The sequence below is a fragment of the Chanodichthys erythropterus genome, chromosome 12 (assembly GCF_024489055.1).
Source record: "Chanodichthys erythropterus isolate Z2021 chromosome 12, ASM2448905v1, whole genome shotgun sequence".
NCBI classification, from domain to species: domain Eukaryota; kingdom Metazoa; phylum Chordata; class Actinopteri; order Cypriniformes; family Xenocyprididae; genus Chanodichthys; species Chanodichthys erythropterus.
The window spans coordinates 51,332,414-51,357,470 of record NC_090232.1 but is presented as its reverse complement, the minus strand read 5'-3'; the positions used below and the strand labels follow the sequence as shown (position 1 = coordinate 51,357,470).

Below are 25,057 nucleotides of genomic sequence, written 5' to 3'. Positions count from 1 at the left end.
CAGATTCTTACCAGGAATCATCAGCAGAGTGAAAGTCAAGATGATCTTCATTCTTCTCTCTTATTAAATGATCTTCTCTGTTGTCAGTAGATTCAGTTCTTCTGAAGCTCTCGATGTGTTCAGATGAGTTTTGAGTGTTTCTTTCCTGGTTACATGTTTAACATGAAGTGCTGAATGTGACGGAGACGCCCACTTCCTCTGAGAGAGAGACTTTTGACTTTTAGTCTCTTTTTTTTATTTTAACAATTTTTAATTGCAACTTAATCAAGACATACAAAATACATAAATATACACATATATACAAAAAAAAAAAAAAAAAAAAACATTAAAAATTCCTTACATACACAACCTCATACATCCATCTTCCAATTTACATAAAACATCATTCAAATCCAAAATCAATAAAGGTCTTCTGAAGCAAAGTGATGCATTTGTGTAAAAAAAAAAAAAATCCATATTTAACAAGTTATGAAATAAAATATCTCGCTTCCGCACAAGCTGCCTTCCGTATTCAACTCAGAAAGTGTAAAACTCTCGCAGTTCACAAAGTTTACGCTACGTCATACTCCTTCTCTATTCAACTTACGGCAGAAAAAGTGTAACTGACGGGACGCTTACCGTTTACACTTTCTTCGTATTCTTTACACTTATATGCTCCATGTATTATCCACCATTGGAGGTCAGCAGTTCTCTTATTAATAGGAAGTTCATGTAAAATCATCCAGCTAACTTTAAGGGATACATCAAATCCCTCTATCCCTTGCCATTTAGAGTTTGAAACACATTTTAATGATTCAAAATGCATCACTTTTACACAAATATGATACAGTGCTATCTTTCATTATCACAAAACAAATTTAGTTCTGGAGTTTTAAAACTCAACAACTTTCCTTCCAACTTTTCCTTCAACAACCATCCTCTGGCCATGTCTCCACAGCTGCCCTTAGATTTTAATGCAGGGTTGTAAAGAAGTGGTTCCTCTTTACTCTGTGATCCGCTCACAATACCTTGTTCTCAAGCAATTATCAAAACATTCCATGATTTTAGAACTCTCTTATAAAAGGGAGTTATTTAAAATTATACACATCATTTAAATTCATTAAGAACAATTGTCAGCTTAGTCCCAGTCGTCCTCCTCTTCTCAAAAGACCACAAGCCACATCTATCTACAGACATCTTTCCCATTCAAGTCTCTGGGCAGCTTGTAGGCTTGTGGGCTATATCCTATATCACCTTGTGCCCCTTCATGAAGAAGCAAGTAAAGTACTGCAGATCTCAACCAATGCTGACCTGTCCAAAAGAAGTCAACAAGACATCTCTGAATGTCCTTAATGACAGCAGCAGGAGGATCCAATACAGTCATTTTGGAGTTAAAGCAACAAGATTATTGACTATTAAGACCCTTCCCTTATAGGACAGCTGAGGAATTAGCCATTTCCATTTAGATAACCGGATACACACTTTTTCCCAGTTTTTTTTCTTGTATGTCTCAGAACCATAAAACACTCCTAAAAACGTAAAACGGTATTTTCGCCACATGACATTATTAGATAGATGCAGGACATTATATCTCTCTGAACTACACCATAAGATCTCACTTTTAATCCAACTGATGATGCTCTTCCATAACATTTCAGATTTTCTAAAGCCACTTTAATATCATTACTGTTCCTGATTATTACAGTTACATCATCAGCATAGGCAGATAATTACACATCATTTGAAATATTTGACCCTTCAGTATATAAACCAGTCAACTGTTCTCTTAATTTCCACAGTAGTGGTTCAACTGCAAGACTATAAAGTTCTGAAAGATTTTTAATAGGAACACTTAAACCTCCAGCTGCTACTTTGACCATACATTCAACTTCATTGTGCAATAAATTAACCCATGAAAACCATCTCCAAAACCAAAACCCTCCAGTAACTTGAACAAATAAGCACGGTCAACTCTGTCAAACATCAGTGGAGAGTCAATTTTCTGAAATAAACATTATTCAGACTTCAGACACTCACAAAGCTCAGATGTGCTTTTATGTGCATTTCAGCTTTCCATAATCCATGCATATCACATTTGAAAACAATATCACAACCTCATCTGATTTGTTTAGGTTATCATGCTGTTAAAATGAGAACTGATAAAAAACAACAGTTGTATTTCCCAAGTTTGTTTATAACATTGAGCACAGCTGCATATTCTGCTTTAATTTCACTTTTTTCTCTGAAATATTCAGTACTCTGATCATTTCTTTCATTGTCATCTTCAGAACAAAATGCTCATGTTTTATATATATATATATATATATATATATATATATATATATATATATAATTACTCACCCTCATGCCGTTCCACACCCGTAAGACCTTCGTTAATCTTCAGAACACAAATTAAGATATTTTAGTTAAAATCCGATGGCTCCTTGAGGCCTGCATAGGGAGCAATGATATTTCCTCTCTCTCCATAAAGGTACTAAAAACATATTTAAATCAGTTCATGTGAGTACAGTGGTTCAATATTAATATTATAAAGTGACGAGAATATTTTTGGTGCGTCAAAAAAAACCCAAAATAACGACTTATAAAGTGATGGCCGATTTTAAAACACTGCTTCAGGAAGATTCGAGCGATATGAATCAACTAAAATATCTTAACATAGATTTCATCAGAAATATCTTAATTTGTGTTCTGAAGTTGAACGAAGGTCTTACGGGTGTGGAACGACATGAGGGTGAGTAATTAATGACAAAATTTTCATTTTTGGGTGAACTAACCCTTTAACGCCAAAGACAAGGTTCAAACATTCAGCTCATTTATATTCTCTGCTGTGGCTCTTCAAGCAGAGAGATGATTGACAGCAGCGTATTCACTGTAATCCTGATCATTCCTGAAACTGACACTGTCAGGACAGTCTGATCTCTTGTGGAAATTCACCACTGCGTAATTCAGATCCTCAGCAGATGTGATGCAGTAATGAGAGTCTCCAGAGGCTTTCTGAACTGTAGCGTAAACACAGTTAGAGGAAACACAGTGGTTTGTGGGTAATTGGGCAGTGGCATAAACAATGTCAGAAGAATCAGAGGGGTTTGTGGGTAATTGTTTGTGAGTGTCTTTAATCTCGTCATAATCACAACCAGTGTGAGAAACCTGAGGAGAGACAGAGAAATCATTTACAGCTCTGAAGATCTTCAGGATGGAAGGCATTAGACATTAATATCATTTTATACAGTAACTGGACTCACCACTTCATGTTTTCCTGGTCCAGTCTGAGATGACGAATCACCACCTGATAAAAACAAGCATCTTAAATTAATCACATTATATCACATTTCAACACTGAAGTCTTGTGTAAATGTTTTCACACATCAACAAACTTCTGTATTTTGCTCATGTCTCATTGTAGCCGACAAAGTGGAAAAACAGATCAAGAATTCTCAGTATAAAGTGTTTCTGCATATAAAGAAATTAAGAAGGAGTTTTACCTCGAGACTGATGCTTCTTACAGAGAAACAGTAATAAGAGTCCAGCGATGATCAGAACCAGAACCAGAACCAGAGGAAGGATCAGAGAAGAGCCTGAACACAAGAGAAATAATCTTAGAATATGATCAATTTCAGCTAAATATCAGATCAGATCATGGGAGTAGCTTTACGTTTGGAATAGGATTGACCAGACCATGATACTGGATTTCAAGGATGCCAAGTCTGTGTAAAAAAATGAGACCAATGGCTCCTGCCCCTTTAATCACGAAAGTGAAAGTGCCCTTTGCGGTCGCATTGCGGATTTATGTCAACGTTTGAAGAAAGCCACTAAACGCCACCTTCATCAAAATGAGATAATGATATTGAGTGAATGCTCTCCGCAAATAGCATGTTCATCAAATACTTTCCCTTCAAATCCACTAAATCCCAGTGTCAGCCCATTCAGAAATACTGGTTCATTGGCAGAAACTGCTAAATGCAACTTTGCTTTGTCAGCAAAAGCCTCTAAGTCCACAGAACAACCAATCAGAAGATGCAAATCCAATCATATAATTTCAAGATGAATGACGGTGAACGTATGAGCTGGCTTTCAAGTGGCTAGCAAGTTTTTTTTTATCATCATTTGTTTTTATCACGATGCAGGTGACTTCCACGTCAGTTTCTGTCAGTTTTACAGCAGCAAAAGTTGTGTTTACTTGCTATTTGTGAAATCCTGTGATTGCCACTGTAACAATGGAAAACATAAAAACTTGCAATTGAAAGCCAGCTCATACACCGTCAAAGCACACGCACATCTCAGAGACGTCTATTTGATGTGTGTGTTTCCCCCAAATACACAAAGCAAAACTGGTGTGTGTGGCATACATGAGCCGTGAACACTGTGACATGATGAATATTACAATGTTTAGACCAGTGTTTACTGTGAAATATTATGTGCGTGGATATCTACTCAAATGTGTAGATGTTTATAAAGTGCTAAACAATAATGTTTCATAGAGTAAATGGTCTCTGTAAGCGCTGTGAGTCACTTACGATGTGCATTTGAAAAGCAAAACATGCCAAACATTACAAGTTTTTACTCCAAACTAACTTCATACAGTCAGTCTAGTGTTTGAAATAAATTCCATTTGGGATCTAAAGTGGCTTCATATCACAGAATGAGACAGCCAGCATATTATTATGAAGTTTTCCATAAATAATTAATGTTATATGATGATGAAAACTATATCAACTGATCATCTTTCTTTATGGCTTATTTGCAACAGATTATGTGTTCTGGTAAACACTGTTACAAAAAACACAAACTGACATAAAAGCCAAGAGAACTGCCCAACTAAATGAGACACTGACCTCCATAATGGTGACCAACACTGATGTCAAAAGTATTCACATTCAATACTCAAGTAGAAGTATAGATACTAGGGTTTAAAAATACTTCTGTAGAAGTTGAAGTATCAACTCAAGCTTTTTACTCAAGTAAAAGTGTAAAAGTACTGGTTTCAAAACTACTTAAAGTATAAAAGTAAAAGTAATGTAAGGAAAAAAATGCCATTAAGGACAAAAGCTTAAGCCGCGCCACAGGGGTCTATTGTGCACTCCACCTCCTCAAAATGTCATCAATAACCTTTATTGGAATGTAAATGTACATCCAAGCTTAACTGCAGGAATCTGTGAGGGCAACGGACAAGAAAAATGCAGGTAGTTTTGATGTACCCAGGGCAGGTTAGTAACAATCAGGGCTTGACATTAACACCCGCCAACCCGCCAAATGCGGGTAGTTTTCAGCTGTTTCAGTTCACACTGCACTCGTCTGTTGGAGTTTGTTGGATAGGTGTGATAACCCTGTTGGCGTTGGTCGGAGTCTGTTTTTACCAGACTGAACATGTTTAATCGCGTTTGTTTGGTCGTCTGAGCATCCAACAAACGGCAACAAACTCTTGGTGCGTTCCAAACGGGATATATCACCCTCTGAAGAGCACTTCGGAGTGAAAACAATCATGGCCGCCATATTGAAGGGTTGTTCCAAACCGAAGTGTTCAAAACTGGCCACTTTAAAGGGCCCTTCGGAATGAAGGATTTGGGTACAGGAGGCTCGGAACTCGATTTTACCTATAAATGCATGTATAGTATTTTTCTATACTACTGTAATATTTATACGAGTTAGAATTAGTACATTATTATGGTCAAAACGACCTTGTACTTAAACAAAAATACTTTACAGCTCCCTTTATCAGTTCATTCAAATGTTTCAAATACATAGACACAATATACATTATGGTGAGATAAACCAAAAATAAATAAATAAACTAACGCTATACAAAAGTCGCAGCTTGCGCAATCTATCCTCCTTGACTGTCTCGTTAAGATGACGCAGAAGTGCGTTCCAAAAAAGGAGTATTTTTGACCCCTACACCCTTCATCCCTTCGAAGCTCTCACTCTGGAGGGTAAACACTTTGAAGGGATTAGAGCATAGGGATGAGCCCTTCCGAATGGAACGCAGAGTGTGACGTTATCTGACCTGGCCATGAACCGTTGCCATGACGATGAGGCAAGTCCCCTGCAAAGACAGCTGTTTGATCGCGCCCGCGCCTCACGCACACACAACAAAGCACTGGAAACGTGACATCGCAGCTTGTTCGTTATAAAAAATAAAATACAATTTACAAAAACATATAAAAAAGTACAATAGTCCGTAGTGCAATCCGTGCCATTCAGCAAGAGCACTGCTCCACTTCACCGAAAGAGAGAGGTATAACACCATGAGAGCAACGCAGGTTTACCTTCAGTTTCGTTTTAAATTAATTCATTTTGGCTTGTTTAGCTACATGGTTGTATATGCCTATGGGTCACATAAATAAAAAGGGTCGCGCTAAAAAAAGTTTAAAAACCGGTGTATACGCTAATTTATTCAAACGTCTCTCTACTGAACTACCTAGCTTAATTTGCAGAGGACGAAGAGAAAGCACCCGTTTGATAGCCTAAATGAGCCAGTAGTACAGAAATAATAACTTTTAAGAAATAATCTTTTTTGAGTAACACCCCCAACACTGTTGTCCTTGCTGGAGTGTGACGTGATTTGTGACGTGCAGGTGTGATGGATCGCGTATAAACCAATAGTGTGTCAGAATGGTAAATGTTTATACTTCTCATCCAACCACAATCAAATTCACTCTATCCGGATGGCACGATTTATCTGGATAGGTTTTTTTTTTCTTTTTTCTTTTTCAAGCCGGAATGAAAAGAAGCCGAAATGAAATAGGAGTAACGAGCCTATTTTTAAAATGTAAGGAGTAGAAAGTACAGATAATTGCGTGAAAATGTAAGGAGTAGAAGTAAAAAGTCGTCTGAAAAATAATTACTCCAGTAAAGTATAGATACCCGAAATTTCTACTTAAGTAAGGTAACGAAGTATTTGTACTTCGTTACTTGACACCTCTGGTGACCAAGCATTTCCACAAAAACATCAACATCTAAACCTGTTAATTCTCAAAGAGAACTGTAGATGAATGACAGAAATAAAGTCAGTCTGGTTTGTAATAAGAGAGATTTAATGTCTTACAGTTGATTTCATCTACAGTTGTGCCTGATGTCAGTTGTAGTTCTTGTGTTTCTCTTCAATAATCGAACAATCATCACTCAATTAATCACTTAAGTATCTAATTAACTCTAACACTGCTTTAACACCCTGCTGGTGGTTCCCATATGAACACAATATTTAGGTTAATTTAACACTGTGAATTTACTGTGTTGTGTGAGTTGCAAAGGCATGTCCACACACCTCCTGCATTTTGTTTGGTCACACCACAAGGTGTCACTGTGGCCTCAAACCACTAAAATGCAGATTAAACTCAATAAGCAAATGAGAATGATTGGGTTATTAATGCTATTTATTTTTTTTTTTAAATATTAACTATTGAAATATATTGAATGTAATATTATTGATTTATTTTACAGTTGCAAATAATCATGTATTTTTTATGTTTAATAATATTGTAATATATATTATTTCAGCAGCTACACGGGGTCAGGCCTCTTCACAAGCTACACCAATTAATCATGTTTGTATTTCAGCACAAGATCACCTGCTGATGTGTTTAGAGACGCCAGTGATGTAGAAGATCTGGAAACGCCTGTGAACGGTGAAGATCTGACTGATGAGAAAGAGGAAGCAGATGAAGATGTTGTTGTTGTTGTTGTTGTTGATGATGATGTTGATGATGATGATGATGATGATGATGATGATGGTGATGATAATGGTGGTGATGATGTTTCTGAGAGTTTTGTATATAAAATGAAACAATGAATTTCTAAATGATGCTTTTCTCACACACAGAACTTGACACACTTTTCTCATGATACAGACACTTGTTACTGACGTCATTCACGCATGCACTACCCAGAATTCATGTTTGCTGATACACAGACACTTAGAAAAAAAAAGAAAAGAAAAAAAGAATTGCAAGCTATCTGTTCCCAGAACTTAAGCTTGTGGTTTCACACTAATGATACAGTACAGAAGTGTTGCTGGGTGAACACCCTTAACTGCAGTTAACTATAGTTCAAGTGTGGTAAAAAGACTCACAGCAGTATAAACCTGCACTTCTACAGTATCCAGATGACCACACCTGTACTACAGTTAATGCTGCTGTAATAATGTGACCAAATGACCACAATAATACTGCAACACCAAACACTGTAGTGATACGAGATTAACACACAGAGAACTAAACACTAAACGCTCTCAGCCATTTGAGGATGCTGACAGAGACACTGTCAGTTTCATGAACTGAAATAAATATGTACATGAATATGAAATTAAATAACTATAACTGTGTAACAATATTGGAGCGGTTATATAGAATGAAATGAAGATTAAATTGGTCAAACACAAACACTGACCATTGCTTCACTATGTGAGCAGTGCAGTTTCTCATTGTGAAAGTGATGCGTGGCCAAGTACAGTGTCCCAATTCACCATACTTAACTGCAGTTAACTATAGTTCAAGTGTGGTAAAAGGACTCACAGAAGCAGTAAAACCTGCACTTCTACAGTATCCAGATGAACACACCTGAACTACAGTTAATGCTGCTGTAATAATGTGTCCAAATTACCACAATAATACTGCAACACCAAACACTGTAGTGATACGAGAACTAAACACTAAACGCTTTCAGCCATTTGCGGACGCTGACAGAGACACTGCTAGTTTCATGAACTGAAATAAATATGTACATGAATATGAAATGAAATAACTATAACTGTAACAATATTAGAGTGGTTATATGGAATGAAATGAAGATTAAATCAGTCAAACACAAACGCTGATCATTGCTTCACTATGTGAGCAGTGCAGTTTCTCATTGTGAAAGTGAAAGTGATGCATGGCCAAGTACAGTGTCCCATACTCGAAATTTGTGCTCTGCATTTCACCAAGTGCACACACACAGCAGTGAGTATTGAACTCACACCAGAGCAGATCGGTGGTTTGATGAACTTAAACCCTCCACCTTCGGGTTACAAGTCCGACTCTCTAACCATTAGGCCACAACTGCCCCGTCAGCATCATTGTTCAACACAAAGCTGCACTTTGACCTGCATAGACTGTAATCATGTGAAATGCAGTTTGTTTTTACACTTACTCTTTTACTTGCAGTTTGTGGTTTTGCTTGATTAAACAGAAAGAGCGTCTAAATTAAAAATAACCATGTGGTTAAACCTGTTTAAATAGAATCAGCTTCAAACCTCAGTGAATATAAGCAAGATAATAAGATGAACAGCATGTTATAGAAAATCACCTGTACCTGTAACTCTGATCAGGACTCGTGTGATGAAGCTCTTGTGTCCTTGATCAGACTGAACTCCACACCAGTATTCTGAATCTTGTTCAGTCACATGACTGATGCTTCCCGTCAGGAGCTGCTCTTCTCTGTCATCATACAGCTGGATCTTTCCCTCAGGACTCCATCTTCTGCTCCCCTTCACAGATGTCTCTTCAGCACAGAGATCAGCTCCAGATCTCCAGCAGAGAAACTTCACATCACTAATGTGGGATTGTGGGTATTTGCAGCTGATGTTCACAGATCTTCCTGCAGCAGCTGATAGACTGATGCTCTTCACACAACAATCATCTGTTTCAGATCCAAATCAAGTGCAGCAATGTTACAATGACCAGATATATTCATGGATTCTGTCAAATAATGCAGAAATGAATGAAAGCGTCTCACCGTCTCTGATGATCAGATTAAACTCAGAGAAGAAACTGTATTCTTCAGAAACTTTGACTGTAATCTGATATTCTCCAGAGTCGTTCTCATTCAGATCTCTGATAAACACACGTAAGAGACCTGCAGATCTGTCATCCTGAACGGAGAATCGTCTGTCCTGTTCCCATCCTGCTGCTCTGCTAGTGATTGTTACAGTAAAACACTGACCTCCAGTTTTACAGATGTCTATCAAAGGATTCTCTTCTTGCTTCTCATATTTGTAGTTAATAATGACGATTCCTCCTGAATATCCTCTCACACTCCTGATTTGTTGATCTGTTAAACACAAACTCAGATCATTTGTCATTTTGTTCTCAATGATTTTGTCACTCTGCTGTAATATTTATGAGTGTGTGACAGACTGGAAATATGATGGTGAAAGACAAAATTATTAAGTAATAATATAGGTACCCCAAGGTATTATATTATAGGTACTTCTTTTTTTTCTTCAATTAAAATACTTAAGAGAATCTTTAAAAGTGTTTAAATGCTATTTAGATGTAAGTGTCTCTATAAGATGCCTGTAGGTGGCGCGTTACGTTGGAGTGATGAGGAAGTTATGTTCAGGCAAAAGGTCAAAGCAGGTCAAAGCTTTTAAAGAAAACACCAGAATGCTGCAGATTGTGTTGATCTCATCATTTTCTACAGGTATGTATGTATGTTTTTTATTGACCAATATCTAAATATTCATTTATGTTTTCAAATTATTGTTTTATTAGCAATTCAATCATTGCAATTTCCAAGAGTAAACAGAGTTCAAAGATCATAAAAATGTGATTAGGGGATTTGAAACAATCAATCACATATATTTTTGATAGATTTTCCATGTTGAGCTGAATTATGTTATATTGAGTTTTGAATTTTGTCCATGTGGAAACACTGACACATGATATGGTGGGTTCCTTTGAGATTAACACTGATAAGGGTCTAAAAAACAAACCTTGAGCACATTTGAGACTATTAATTGCTATTATTTAGGATTCTATTTAATTTATGAGTGTAATTTTTACATCAGGAGATCAAAAGGTTACTGATGGAGTCTGTGTGATGGAGTTTCATGTGAACGGCAGTAATTCCAGTCAGTGTTGAGTATCGTGATGTTGTGGAGATCATCATGGGTTTGAGGCTCTCAGTTACTCACCTCTTATAACATTCAGATTCACTTCAGTGTATAAATCATCAGCTAAATAGATATCAACTGCACACCAGTACGTGTCAGAATCCTCTTCTCTCAGATCTCTGATGGTCACAGTGAAGACTGCTGAACTTGTGTCGTCATACAGAGAGAATCTTCCAGAATAAACCCATTTATCTTTAATATTAGTCTTGATGAGGTCAGAGCACTTTGTAGGCCACTGATCACTTTTACAAAAATACTTTTCATTTTCTGTATATCCTCTTTCATATTTGCATGTGATCGTGACTCCTCCTCCTGAATATCCCGTCACACTAATGGAGCTCACGACTCCTACAACAAACCAGCATCTTAATACAACACTAACATACTGAAGTGAGAGTTATTTTAAAGAGATTCATTGACTTAATAATTGGTCATTTCATCATATTAATTATAGATACAGAGTTTTGGTCATTATTTGATCACAGCTGTAGTTCTTCTGTGATGATTGTTGATGTGATGCAGATTCTTACCAGGAATCATCAGCAGAGTGAAAGTCAAGATGATCTTCATTCTTCTCTCTTATTAAATGATCTTCTCTGTTGTCAGTAGATTCAGTTCTTCTGAAGCTCTCGATGTGTTCAGATGAGTTTTGAGTGTTTCTTTCATGGTTACATGTTTAACATGAAGTGTTGAATGTGACGGAGACGCCCACTTCCTCTGAGAGAGAGAGAGAGAGAGAGAGACAGAGAGACAGAGAGAGAGGAAGAGAGAGAAAAAAAGGGGGAACTGAAACTAGTTCTTCACTCATGGTCAATGAACACAGATGCAGAACAGACATGTGCAGATAAAAAGTGTTATTTTACAGAAGTTTTCACAGAATGATTCAATTTCAAAGGCCTAGTTTTATGTTTTTCCAGAAACGTAACATTTAATGTTTTTAACTGATTTAAGATTTAAATATAGTGTTTTTTTCAGAGCATCACATTCATTTCAAAGATACAGTGAAACAAGCAGCGGTTCCCATAGTAACTGTATAAACAGTGCAGATTGATTCATTTAGCATTCATAAAATGAGGTGTTGCTCACCTTTAGCTGTGTGCTGATCCATCGATTATTGATTTATTGTATTTATATATGTATTGATTATTTTATTGTAATTTTGTTTTTACCCAATGTGATGATCTTTAATAGTTTTCCCCATGTAATATATAGCATGCCTTTGACTAAATTAATTTATTGTCTACTGTAGTAAAAAAGCAAAAAACAAACAAACAACAACAACAACAAAAACTTGAAACTTGAGAGCATAAATGGATTATTTGGTCAGTCTGAGCTCTACATAATAACATTGGATCAATCAATGGAGTGATTATGGGGCGGGGCTATCAGTTTGTCTGACCAATGAAATGATAGTCATCAGTGTTTGAATCATGTTTGAAAACAGTCATTTGTGATTGTGTTTGAAGACACTAGTGACCCATAAAATAAACACTTCACCTTTAAATCAGAACATGAAAGTTTTACCTCAGATTTAAGAAAACAATATAAGAGTTTTTAAGAGTTAGATCACTTTATTTTATATCACTTTTCACAATAAATACTGTTTCAAAGCAGTTTTACAGAAAATCACATTACTGTCTTAAAAGTTCAACGATACAACTTTTGTTAGCAACATTTTCTTCTTACAAATGTAAAAATAGATTGAACAAAGATTATTTGATATTATTAGTTGATTTATTATCTTGTGTGAACTAAACAAGAATGCTCTAAACATGTTGCTAACAAAAGTTGTTTTGGTGATTCTCAAGTGTTTGTCCACATCTTGTCCAAATGTTGTCCCAACTATCCAAACTGAGTTATCTGAACAAACATTTTCTACATTCAACAATGTTGTGCCAGTTCCCAGCATGCATTGCAGCTTACGTGGTAACTGTTATATAAAAATGATTAATGCTTTGCATTAACCGGCTTGATTTATGCTGCTGTTGTCACTGTTATTTAGCTGTCATATGTTTCAGAGTTCATATTTTTACTGAATTACAATTGTTGATCATTATCATGTTTGAGATTTGTGTTGACATGAGACATGTCGATGTGTCGAGGTATTGAGCTATATGTTATTTTCATTGCAACTTTAGCAATTTATTTGCCTGGTTGAAATGGGTAAAATGTGTGCCTCTTAAGAGGAAAATAATGTTCATGTTGTACAGTTAACTTTGAAAATAAAACAAGGAGATGAAGAAAAAAAAAAAAAAAAGATTGTAGCTGCTTGCATTGCTAAACATTCTTTGGTTGTCAAAAAAAAAAAAAAAAGTTTAAAAAGACTACCTGTACTCATTAGATGAACAATTAGTTGAGTTAACTCAAAAAGTTGAGTGCGATAAGCTGCCTTATTTTTTCAAATTGGTTTAACTTGTTTTGTTTTTTTAGTTGTCTTGACAATAAGTTAAGCTCAAAAGATGACCTGGTACTCATTAGATGAACATATGTATTTAAGTTGATTTTAACTGGAGCGAATTAGTTGAGTTAACTCAAAAAGTTGAATGCGATAAGTTGCCTCATTATTTTAAGTTAGCTCAACTATTTTATTTATTTTTATTTTTTTACAGTGAACAGATCACCAATATCCCCCTCATACATGAGGACAATAAACTGTGCCATCTATTGGCGGGAATGTGATAATAAAACAAAATAATGACTTAATTCGACAATATCTGATGGGTGATCTCAAAAGTATTCTCAATGCTTTATAATATTAAGGTTGAACTATTGTAGTCACATGAAATGTTTTAAATATGTTTTTAGTACCTTTCTGGGCATTGAAAAAGAAAAATGAAATTAACTTGCTGGCAATGCAGGCCTTACTAAGCCATCGTGTTTTATCAAAAATATCTTAATTTGTGTTCTGAAGATGACTTACAGGTCTGGAACGACATGAGGGTGAGTAATTAATGACAGAATTTTCATTTTTTGGGTGAACTAACCGTTTTAATGCTGAAAGTGATTCACAACCCCATCATGAAGTAACATCACTCAGCTCTTCACCTCCAGACACAGAGAATGGCCATGGGACGGCACAACCAAGGCTGAGTATGAGAATGCAGAATAGATGTGGGAAGAGCCGGGGGTGAAAACATTTTAAATTTGAAGATCAAGGTAAATTGTACTTAATTTGTCTTCTGGGAAATTTGTCTTCTTATTTTCAACAAAATAAGAAAATTTTGGACATCTTCATCCTGTTCAAAAGTTTTCACCCCCCGGCTCTTAATGCATCATGTTTCCTTCTGGAGTATCAGTGAATGTTTGAAACTTTTTTAATAGTTGAGTTTGAGTCTCCCTATTGTCCTCAGTGTGAAAAGATGGATCTCAAAATCATTCAGTCACTGCTGGAAAGCAAAAAAAATCTTTGAAAACTGAAGAATCTGCAGGAACTGGAGGAATTTTCTGAAGAACAAACAAGGGACTCATGAACAACCAGAACAAAACATCATCCAGGTAACCACACACAGGATTGAGAACCAATGGTTCACATACTTTTGAACGGGGCCATTTTTAATAAATTCAGCTTTTTTTTTTTTTAATAGACTATATGTAAACATCTTTTATGTAAACTAATAAAAAATAATGTGCATTTTGTATGATCTCTTATTTTATTAAAATTATTCACAATTATTCATCGGACTCACAGGCTGGAGCGGGCTCTGGAGCGGACTCACTGGCTGGAGCGGACTCACTGACTGGAGCGGGCTCTGGAGCGGACTCACTGGCTGGAGCGGGCTCTGGAGCGGACTCACTGGCTGGAGCGGGCTCTGGAGCGGACTCACTGGCTGGAGCGGGCTCTGGAGCGGACTCACTGACTGGAGCGGGCTCTGGAGTGGACTCACTGGCTGGAGCGGGCTCTGGAGCGGACTCACTGACTGGAGCGGGCTCTGGAGCGGACTCACTGGCTGGAGCGGGCTCTGGAGCGGACTCACTGGCTGGAGCGGGCTCTGGAGCGGACTCACTGGCTGGAGCGGGCTCGCGGGATGTGGCAGGGCAAGGCGCTTCGTTGGCTCGCAGGCCTTGTAGGACAGAGGAAGCCCTTTTCCTCCTTTTCCTCCTTCTCCTCCGCTTATGAGGGTGAGGCGGTGGCTCACCCAAAATGGACTCACTGGCTGGAGCGGACTCACTGGCTGCAGCGGGCTCTGGAGCGGACTCACTGGCTGGACCGGGCTCTGGACCGGCCTCTGGAGCGGGCTCCCTGGCTGGAGCGGGCTCTGGAGCGGACTCGCGGGCTCTGGAGCGGACTCGCGGGCTCTGGAGCGGACTTCCGGGCCTTGAAGGATAATGGAAGCCTTCTTCCTTCTCCTCCTCCTCCTCTTACCGGGGTGAAGCAGAGGCTCAGTGCCCACCTCCCCTGTGACTTCTGGAACGGATTCATAGGCTGGAGCGGGCTCTGGCTGAGCATGAGTTGCCCAACAGCTTCTGTGGGAGAGATAATGGATAAAAACCCAAAAATCCAGGATCTGGAGCCCCTCCAACTCCTCCTGGGGCAGAGGGTTATCGAGGCATCCATTAAAAACCCCTTTTAGCGCCTCATTATACCGCAGTCCTCTTGACATCGTCCAGAAAAACTGGGCAAAACACCCTACCTCTCTACCTATCAAAAGAGAAACTCGCAATCTAGAACGCAAATGGAGACAAACTCGTTTAGAGTTCTTCAGAATCGCATGGAAAGACAGTTCGTCCCGTTATAGAAAGACCCTAAAAGCAGCCAGGGCCGAGCATCTCCGCAAACTTATAGAAAATAACCAAAACAATCTACGGTTCTTGTTTAGTACAGTGGCTAGATTAACAAATAAACAGACATCACCAGAACAAAACATTTCTTTACAATTTAGTAGTGATGACTTTATGAATTTCTTCACTGAGAAAATCAAAAGCATCAGAAATACAATTGTAAATGTACAACCTTTAACAGATTTTTATGATTCAGCCTCAATTATCGCCCCTCAATAACAGTTGCAGTGCTTTACAACTATAGGACAGGAAGAGCTAAATAAACTTATCACTGCGTCTAAACCAACAACATGTTTACTAGATCCAGTACCCACTAAACTACTGAAAGAACTGTTACCAGTAGCAGAAGAGCCTCTTCTCAATATTATCAACTCGTCTTTATCTCTAGGTCACGTCCCACGACCGTTCAAGCTAGCAGTTATTAAGCCTCTCATCAAGAAACCACAATTAGATCCAAACGTATTGGCAAATTACAGACCCATCTCAAATCTTCCATTTATGTCTAAAATACTAGAAAAAGTGGTGTCGGTCCAATTATGCTCCTTCTTGCAAAAACAAACGCTATCTATGAAAAATTTCAGTCAGGATTCAGGCCTCATCATAGCACAGAAATTGCGCTATTACGGCATTACGGTGGTTTAGGTCGTACCTATCAGACAGTCACAATTTTGTTTATATAAACGGGGAAAAATCTAAGATCACGGTAGTAAACTATGGAGAGCCCAGAGTTGGGTATAACGCGTTACATAGTAACTGTAGTCTAATTACTTTTCCTGATAACGCAGTAGTGTAAAGCATTACATTTTAAATTTATGTAATTTGATTACAGTTACTGATGTCCATAAATTACGTTACTTGCGTTACAAGAAAAAAAAAATAGGTAAAGTGCATTTCTAAAGAAATCACGTTTGGCGCGGATGCGTCATTATGAATCACGGGAGAACGAGTGGAGGAGTATATCCTGCTCCCAAGACGAGCACGGTCCAACCTCCTAAACAAGCTAGATTGGATTTTTAGGCGATTTGTTCAGGATCAGGAGAGAAGGTAACTTCTGAACAATACTGTTTTCAAATGTTTTCAGCATTTTTTTCCTGTCTTTAATGCAGTTACATACAAACATAAACACAGTTAAGATACCACATACATGCTACACTCAGCAGGGAATGTTTAAGCTGTGTCCGAAACCGCTCACTCGTTCTCCGATTCACTAATCCCTATAGTTTATGTCATCTGAGTGCACTATATCTGCAAAGAGTGAACGACATGAAGTGAGTAAATTCGGAGGCTGATGTAGACTATAACTGTGCGTTGGAGAGCTGGAGCTGTCACAGAAACAGCTCAAAACTAGGCCTACTTTTATCCTACATGTTATTTTATAAAATAATATTAATAATAATCTTGATGACTTTATTTTGTAATCATACATACCTGCCAGCTTTGTAGTTTAATCGATTGAATGGTTTGTCATGCTTAATATGTTCATAATCATTAAATACTATTAAAGGTCCCGTTCTTCGTGATCCCATGTTTCAAACTTTAGTTAGTGTGTAATGTTGTTGTTAGAGTATAAATAAAATCTGTAAAATTTTAAAGCTCAAAGTTCAATGCCAAGCGAGATATTTTATTTAACAGAAGTCGCCTACATCGAACGGCCAGTTTGGACTACATCCCTCTACTTCCTTCTTTAATGACGTCACTAAAACAGTTTTTTGACTAACCTCCGCCCACAGGAATACACAAGAGTTGCGTTTGTAGAGTGTGTTTGTCGCCATGTCGTCGAAACGCTGTTATTTTCATCCCGCAGTCCAATCACCGGGTCTGATTCCGGCTCAAATTGATAGGGTAAAATTAAAGACGTTTACAATAACACTGAGCGCATGCATCTCCACGTTATGGTAAGAGGCGTGACCTTTCCGGGCAAGATGCGCTAAACTGCTGTCGAATCACAACACAGGAACCGCTGGCACAATCAGAACTCGTTACGTATTTCTGAAGGAGGGACTTCATAGAACAAGGAAGTCATCAGCCCGTTTTTATGACAGTGGAAACAGCGGTATACAGATAAGTAAATTATGTGAAAAATACTGTGTTTTTTTACACGCGAAACATGAACACATGTTATATTGCACACTATAAACACAATCAAAGCTTCAAAAAAACACGAAAAACGGGACCTTTAAAAAAACGGCAAACAAAAATAAACATTAACAAGTGTACAATATTTCATATATTTATTAATTTATATTTCATATATTTATAAGTTATTTTTAGTTTGTTAGAATCTCACACTCACAGATGACGTGAATAAGCTACCTATAGATGATTAACGAATATTTTTAAGTCAAGTTGCTGTTTTCATACTTCTGTAATATTTTTCAGTCAATATGAAATTACAGAAAGAACTATGAGTTTCAGTTTGTTGCGTATTTTTGTAGGTTTCAAAGTAACTTGAATGTAAAGTAATTAGTAATCTGATTACTTTTTACATGCAGTAATCAGTAATGTAATCAAATTGCAATTTTAATGTAGTAATTTGTCATTTGTAGTGGATTACTTTTTTTGAGTAACTTACCCAACACTGGTTAGGCCCTCTGCTATTTTCAATCTACATGCTGCCACTCTGTAATTATTATAAGAAAACATGGAATTAGTTTCCACTGCTATGCCGATGATACTCAGATATATATTTCAACACAACCAGATGAAATCTCTAAATTATCCAATCTGACAGAGTGTGTTAAAGAAGTAAAACATTGGATGACTAGTAATTTTCTTCTATTAAATTCAGATAAGACTGAAGTATTACTTATTGGACCAAAAACCTGTACACAGAATCTCTCAGACTACAATCTGCATTTAGAAGGATGTACTGTTACTCCATCCTCGACAGTTAAAGACCTAGGATAGGTACCTAGGATATCTAAGTCCACTAAAGGAGGGAGAGCGTTTGAACATTTGGCTCCGAAACTCTGGAATAACATTCCTGATAATGTTCGGGGCTCAGACTCGCTCATCCAGTTTAAATCTAGATGAAAGACGCATTTCTTTAGCCAAGCATTCACATAATGCATCTCATATCAGATCAATTGTACATGACTATCTCTGCTTAATGTTATGAACAGCAGCTACGCTAATTATTCTCCATTTGCTTTTCTGTTTGTGTCCCGAGGTGACTAGAGAGGACATCAGCTTCAGTTTGGATCCAGCCTCTTAAGAAGACCTCAGATGACTTACACCTATGAAGAGACGGCGCCAACTCCTGCGAAGACTTCAGAAGATGCAATCATCTGGATCAACATGCACATTGCCCAATTTCTATATCCTAATTATTGTTAATGTAATTCATTTTTCAGGAACTCATTGCTTCTACCTTCAGTTAAACTGCTAACAGTGATTGTTGTGATAGAGTCAGACACTCTGAAGGGGATAATACTGGTCTGGCAGTTTCCTTTGACAGGGCTCCGGTCAGAGAGAAGGGCACGGAGAAATTATTCCAGCAAACTTTAATATTGTAGTTTGGGTACAAGCATTGATGTACAAAGAGGTATATATGTGGGGTGTGTGTATGTGTGTGGTCTATAAAATTAACAATTAATGAAATAATATTAATCACAATGTACAAAGTATAAAAAATATGTACAAAGGTATACAGTCATATCCAATGTAATAATAAACATTGAATCAGTATACTGAAATATAATAATTTGGTCAAATAACCTGAAAGGAGTCATAAACAACTAATATACAGGCATACGAAAGGTTAATGAGGCAAAGTAGGAATACTAAATGGATTTGGTGGTCTTCGCTTCCCTCTAGTGGAAGTGAGCGCAACTGCACCCCATTCGCCCAGCACCTGAGGGGCGCATGGCCAGGAAGTGTCGAATTACACTCTAGGTGCGTCTGACAGCGACACAGAGGCTAAATACGATTTAGCAGTAGGACTAAAGGGCATAAGAACTGAAATATAGCACTCAAGAATACAGCTTAAGGCTGAAATAATGTAAAGGAAACAATCTCCAGTCTAACAAGGATTATAACATGGTCACGGGATACCTATTAACTAAAGAAATACACACGGAAGTATCAAACCATGCGTATAACATACGTTACATGAAAACAGGTGAGAGTATACAACATCTAAACAAATCCGATGGCAATATCTGCATCTTAGTGCAGGATGAAACTTACTTTCGATTAGGTTACGCACACGCGAGCCACCCTCCCACAGAATGCAGAGTTGGGAATGAGGATGTGATGCGCTCGGAAAGGAAATGACATCACTACAGCTTCAAATAAAATGACAGGAAATAAAAGACTTTCCGACATAGCCGCCCCCAAATTTAGCAATAAATTTGAATCCCAAAGGAAAGTCTACTTAGTTGGCGTCATCTTCATCTTCCCAGGCTGGCAGCCGCACAAGGCGCACGACTGGCCGTAGGTAGGTCTGTCCCTTGATCTTAACTTCAGCTGCCCTGACTCGTCCATCCGAACCGGAACAGGTCTTCACCACTCTCCCGATGGGCCACTGAGCTCTGGGTAGCTGCGAATCAACCACCATCACCACCTGGCCAGCAGCCAGATTGTCTGTGTCCTTGTGCCACTTCGACCACTTCTGAAGGTCAGGGAGATGGCGACGGATAAAGTTGGACCAGAAATGGTCCGCCAGGATCTGGCTGTGGCGCCATCTTCTTCTGCTGAGAAGGTCACTAGATGCATAAACAGCCTGTGGGAGTGATGCGTCGCAGCGTCCCATCAACAGTAGATTTGGTGTGATGGGATCCGGATCCGCAGCATCGGAGGAGAGGTACCCAAGCGGTTTAGAATTGAGTATTCCCTCCACTTCAATCAGCACAGTTTGCAGCACAGGTTCAGCGACGGTGTGGTCCTGAAGGATGACTTGGAGAGCTGACTTAATCGACTTGATCTCGCGTTCACACGTCCCCCCAAAGTGTGGAGAGCCAGGGGGGTTGAAACGGAACTCGATTTGCTGTCTGGCCAGCTGTTCTTGAAGAGGAACTTCTAAAGCGGCAAAACTGGCTTGCAGCTCCGCAGCTCCACCTCGGAAGTTGGTTCCTCTGTCAGCCAGGATCTCAAATGGCTTTCCGCGGCGGGCGATGAAGCGGCGGAGAGACATCAGAAAAGCATCAGTGTCTATGCTCTCCAGTAGGTCAAGATGCACACAGCTCGTTGTCATGCACTTGAAAATCAGACCCCACCGCTTTTCTGTGCGCTGGCCCACCTTGACATTGTAGGGACCGAAACAATCGACTCCAGTCGACCAGAAAGGTGGCTTGTATAAGCGGAGTCTGGCAGGGGGTAAGTCTGCCATCCGAGGGACTACTGGAGTAGCGCGCCATTTCTGACATTCAACACAGCCGTGCTGATGATGCTTGATGGACTCTCTTCCCCGGAGGATCCAATATCTCCTCATCTCGGCGAAAACCCGCTCGGGACCTGGATGTAGCAGTTCACTATCATATTTCTTAATGAGCAGCTTCGTGACATAAGATTTGGGATCGAGGATGATAGGATGCATCGCATCTGGGTCAAGATCTTCTGCTCTGCGTAGTCTACCTCCCACTCTCACCACTTCTATTAACTGAAGCACTGGCCTGGAGTCTGGATGTTGTCGGAGGAATGGTGGACCTTGGCTCCACCGGTTCGGCTGGCTGAGTTCGAGCAAGGGTTTGCCGCGAGTAAGGTAATCGGCTGGATTGTCAGTGGTGCGGACATACCGCCAGGTCGAGTTTTCAGTGAGCTCTTGAATTTCTGCGACTCTAGTTCCTACAAAGACCTTGTAGCGACACGAGTCGGAATTGAGCCACGTTAAAACTGTCATCGCGTCAGTCCAGAGTGTGACTTGCTGGGAAGGGAGTGACAGTTCTGTCATAATGACTTTAGCCAGCTGGGCTCCAGCTAAAGCAGCACACAGTTCGAGGCGTGGCATGGATAATTGTTTGCGAGGGCTCACCGAGCCATCACAAATGACTTCACCTTGATTGTCTTGGGTGCGGAGGTAAGCGACGGCCCCATAGGCTCTTTCAGAGGCGTCGCAGAAGATGTGTGCCTCTCGTCTGGGTGACCCAGTGTCTGCTACTGATGGGACATAGCATCGGGGGATCTCCACTTGTGGAAGATGGACTAGTTCACTCTCCCATTGTGTCCAGATATCCAGTAGAGCCTCTGGTCTGATCGGTTCATCCCAGCCAACTCCCACTATCCACAGGTCTTGAATCAGGATCTTCGCTCGTGTGGTGAATGGAATTAGGTATCCGAGGGGATCATATTGTGTTGCCATCACCTTGTAGACGTTCCTCAGAGTTGGCTGTGAATATTCTACTGGTCTGTGGCGGTACCCAAGGCGATCGGTAAGGCTGTTCCAGCGAAGGCCTAAGGCTGGCTCTTCGGGATCTTGTCGAGACTGAGAGAGCCACAACTCTGTGCTTGCTGCTTTCGCTTCCAATGGAAGATGCTCAACAACGGTGGGGGTGTTACTGGCCCACTGCCTGATGTCAAAGCCTCCAGCTGAGAGCAGTTTACGCATCCGGTTGATAATGTTCTTGGCTTCATCAGCGTTCGTGACACTGGTCAAACAGTTGTCGACGTAGAAGGCAGTCTCCACAAGGTGTAGGATGTCCTCATAACCGCTGCTGTTATCCTTCACATGCTGCTGAAGGGCGTATGTGGCACAGCAAGGACTGCATGTCGTCCCGAATGGCAAAACCTGCCACTCATACACCGTTGGTTCCTCCTCCCTCTTCATACCTCTCCAGAGAAAACGGAGAAGGGGCTTGTCTTCGGGTAGCAGGCGAACTTGATGAAACATCGCTTTGATGTCACCACTGATAGCCACAAAATGTTCTCGGAACCGAAGAAGTACACCGAGGAGAGTAGGACCTAATGTCGGACCGGGCAACAGTTGGCTGTTGAGACTTTGACCGTTCTGCTGGTAGGAACAGTTGTAGACAATCCTCGCCTTACCGTTGTGGTGGACAACGTGGTGCGGCAGATACCAGGACTCTGTGGAGCTGTCTGCTGTGTCAGGAGGTAGAGGTTTGGCGTAGCCCAACTGTTCAAGTTTCTGTATTTCTTGACAGTAGGTGTTGGCTAGAGCATTATCTTTGGCTAGACGGCGTTCTGTGCTTCGTAGCTGTGGGAGCAATGTGTACTTTGGAGCCCAGAGTGTGAGGCTTACTTTGCGCCTCAGTAGTGGAGTAGCATACCTTGTTACTCCATCCACTTCTGCCTTAACTGTGCGCTGTTCCAGCAGTTCTAGGGCCTGCTGATCTTCTTTGGAGCGGATCACAGTCTTGGCTTTGGCATACGGGATTATGTCAACTTCCCACAGTCGTTCAACGTGCCGTTGCAGCTCTGAGTTAGTAGACATGGTGAAGTAGCAGTGAGAGTGCTCACCAGTGAGGTTAAGGTTGGCTGGGCCTTGCAATGTCCAACCAAGAGCAGTACGCACAGCTACAGGACTCCCAGGAGGACTCCCAGGAGGACCTGCTCGGACCGGTTGTTTAGGAAGCAGCAGATGTGGAAAGTCCGAGCCTATCAACAGAAGCGGCTGGACCTTGTCAACCTTCGGCAGAGGAAGACCTTGCAGGTGGGAGTATCTGCGCATGAGTGACTTGACAGGATAGCTATGCTCAGACAGGCTCAGTTCACCAGCGGTAAAGGCATGAAAGATGCGGTACCTTTGTTTGGGAGAATGAGCTGGGGAGATGTCGAACGAGACAGCGGCTCCCTGTAGACGGATCACCTCATGGCGTACAGTACGTAAAGGCAAGCTTTCAGGCTCTTTATCTAAATGGAGATGCTGGACTGCTGAGGGAAGGATGAGGGTTCTCTCCGATCCGTCGTCCAGAATAGCGAAACCTTCCAGAGTGTGCTCGGCATTGTACAGGCGCACCTTAACCAGCTTCAACATGACTCTCTGCGGTCGACTAGGACGGTCAACATATATGGTATCGGGAGCAGCACTGACCATTAACACTTTCTTAGCTTCTTGGGAACACACTTCGTGGAGCACGGTCAGGTGTTGCTGTTTGCACACTTGACAAGGCTTCTTGAGAGTGCATGCCTCAGGTTTATGGTTCCTGCCACACCTCCAACAGCCTCTGTCTTTAATCCAGGCGGAAATCTCTGATGGAGTGAGCGTTTTGAATTTGGGGCATAAGCTGAGGTAATGCTCACGGGCGTCGCAGTACGGGCAGTAAGGCTTCACACTGGGTTTACCTTTGGGCGACTTCGTGCTGCGAGCAGGATCTGGAGAGGCTACCTTAGCTTGACTCTCAGTGTTGTAAAATACGTTGGATGAAGGACCCTGGGATTTCTTTTTGCCCTCAACTGACGTAGGCTGGTCTTGGAACATCAGAGCTGCTCGAGATGAAATGCGCTTTGCTTGTGACTTTAACTGAAGCCAAACAGAGAAGTCTTCAAGCGTGTAGGTCTGATCAGTGCCGGTCCTCAGGATGCCTCGGGTTATGCTGTACTCCACAAACGCATCTCTATAGTTAGTAGGCAGTTTGCTGAGCAGCCTGTCGACGTGGGAGCCGCATCGCAGTTCGTAGCCGTTCTCACCCTCGAGGGAGCGGAGCATGCCAACTAGACCTTGTACTGATAGGGCAAAGTTATCAAATGCCTCTGGATCTCCAGATCTTACGTGAGGTGAGTTTAAGATGGCACCCAGCTCACTCTGCACGAGCTGACGCGGTTGCCCATATTTAACTTGGAGAGCCTGGAGGGCTGAGGTGTACGGCTTTGGATGGTACATGTAGGCTTGGGCTAGCTTGTAGGCGCTTGGCAGTTTCAAGTGATCGAGGAGGACTTGATATTTGAACTGCTCTGTGAGGTGTGCATGCGTATTAAGCAGATTGTCCAAAGCCATCTTGAGCAGGGCAAAGTCTGACTCTTTACCTGAGGTGAAGTGAGGTAGAGTAGGTCTAGGCAGGCCATAAGATGTGGCAACTAGGAGCTCCATGAGGTCTGTACCCGACGTTGCCCTGTAATCTAGAGGCACTGTGCCCTGTCGTGGAGAAGGTGGCATGGCGGGGTAAGGATGGGACAGCGTGTTAGCAGCTGATAGCACTGGCTGTAGAGGTGTAACAGGTGGAGGCACATATTGGACCTGGGCTTGGCTATAGACCATCGGTGGCTGGCGAAGTGGGGCCATATACTGTTCTACTGACAGTGGCGGAGCACATGTGGTAACGGCACTCACGGCTGATCTGGGAGCCGGCTGCGAAGCTGGGTTGATGATTGCTGGGGGAGGAAGCATGGTAAGATACGTAGGCTGTGGCTGAGCAAGTACACTAGTAGTCGTATAAGCACTCACTTGAGGAGCGGGCTGGACTGAAATAAGACTGGTCGAGACAGGTGGACTTATTACTGTACTGGAGACTGGTGGCA

General features: G+C 40.6%; 1 protein-coding gene across 2 annotated transcripts; it reads right to left on the bottom strand.

The window, feature by feature from the left end:
* Positions 1–204: 204 nt before the first annotated feature.
* Positions 205–13,997, bottom strand: LOC137031692 (polymeric immunoglobulin receptor-like). Of its 2 annotated transcripts, XM_067402854.1 has the most exons (9): positions 13,852–13,997; positions 11,398–11,584; positions 10,889–11,215; positions 9,709–10,023; positions 9,286–9,612; positions 7,566–7,754; positions 3,483–3,575; positions 3,243–3,286; positions 205–3,147 (listed from the first exon to the last, which is right to left on the bottom strand). In XM_067402854.1, the coding sequence occupies exons 2-9, from the start codon at positions 11,435–11,437 to the stop codon at positions 2,836–2,838; spliced, it is 1,647 nt and encodes a 548-aa protein (XP_067258955.1). In that variant the 5' UTR covers positions 11,438–11,584; positions 13,852–13,997; the 3' UTR covers positions 205–2,835. The 2 variants fall into 2 exon arrangements, with proteins under 2 accessions (XP_067258955.1, XP_067258956.1); XM_067402855.1 differs by lacking the exon at positions 10,889–11,215 and having other exon boundaries at positions 13,852–13,995.
* Positions 13,998–25,057: the final 11,060 nt, after the last annotated feature.

What these genes read in the sequence shown, in the direction of transcription:
- LOC137031692 (XM_067402854.1), bottom strand. Translation starts at nt 11,437, where the DNA reads ATGAAGATCATCTTGACTTTCACTCTGCTGATGATTCCTG. An exon ending in GAATCTGAATGTTATAAGAG is followed by an intron (nt 10,024 to 10,888) that starts GTGAGTAACTGA and finishes TGTGTTTAACAG; the next exon opens with ATCAACAAATCAGGAGTGTG. An exon ending in TAAGAAGCATCAGTCTCGAG is followed by an intron (nt 3,287 to 3,482) that starts GTAAAACTCCTT and finishes TGTTTTTATCAG; the next exon opens with GTGGTGATTCGTCATCTCAG.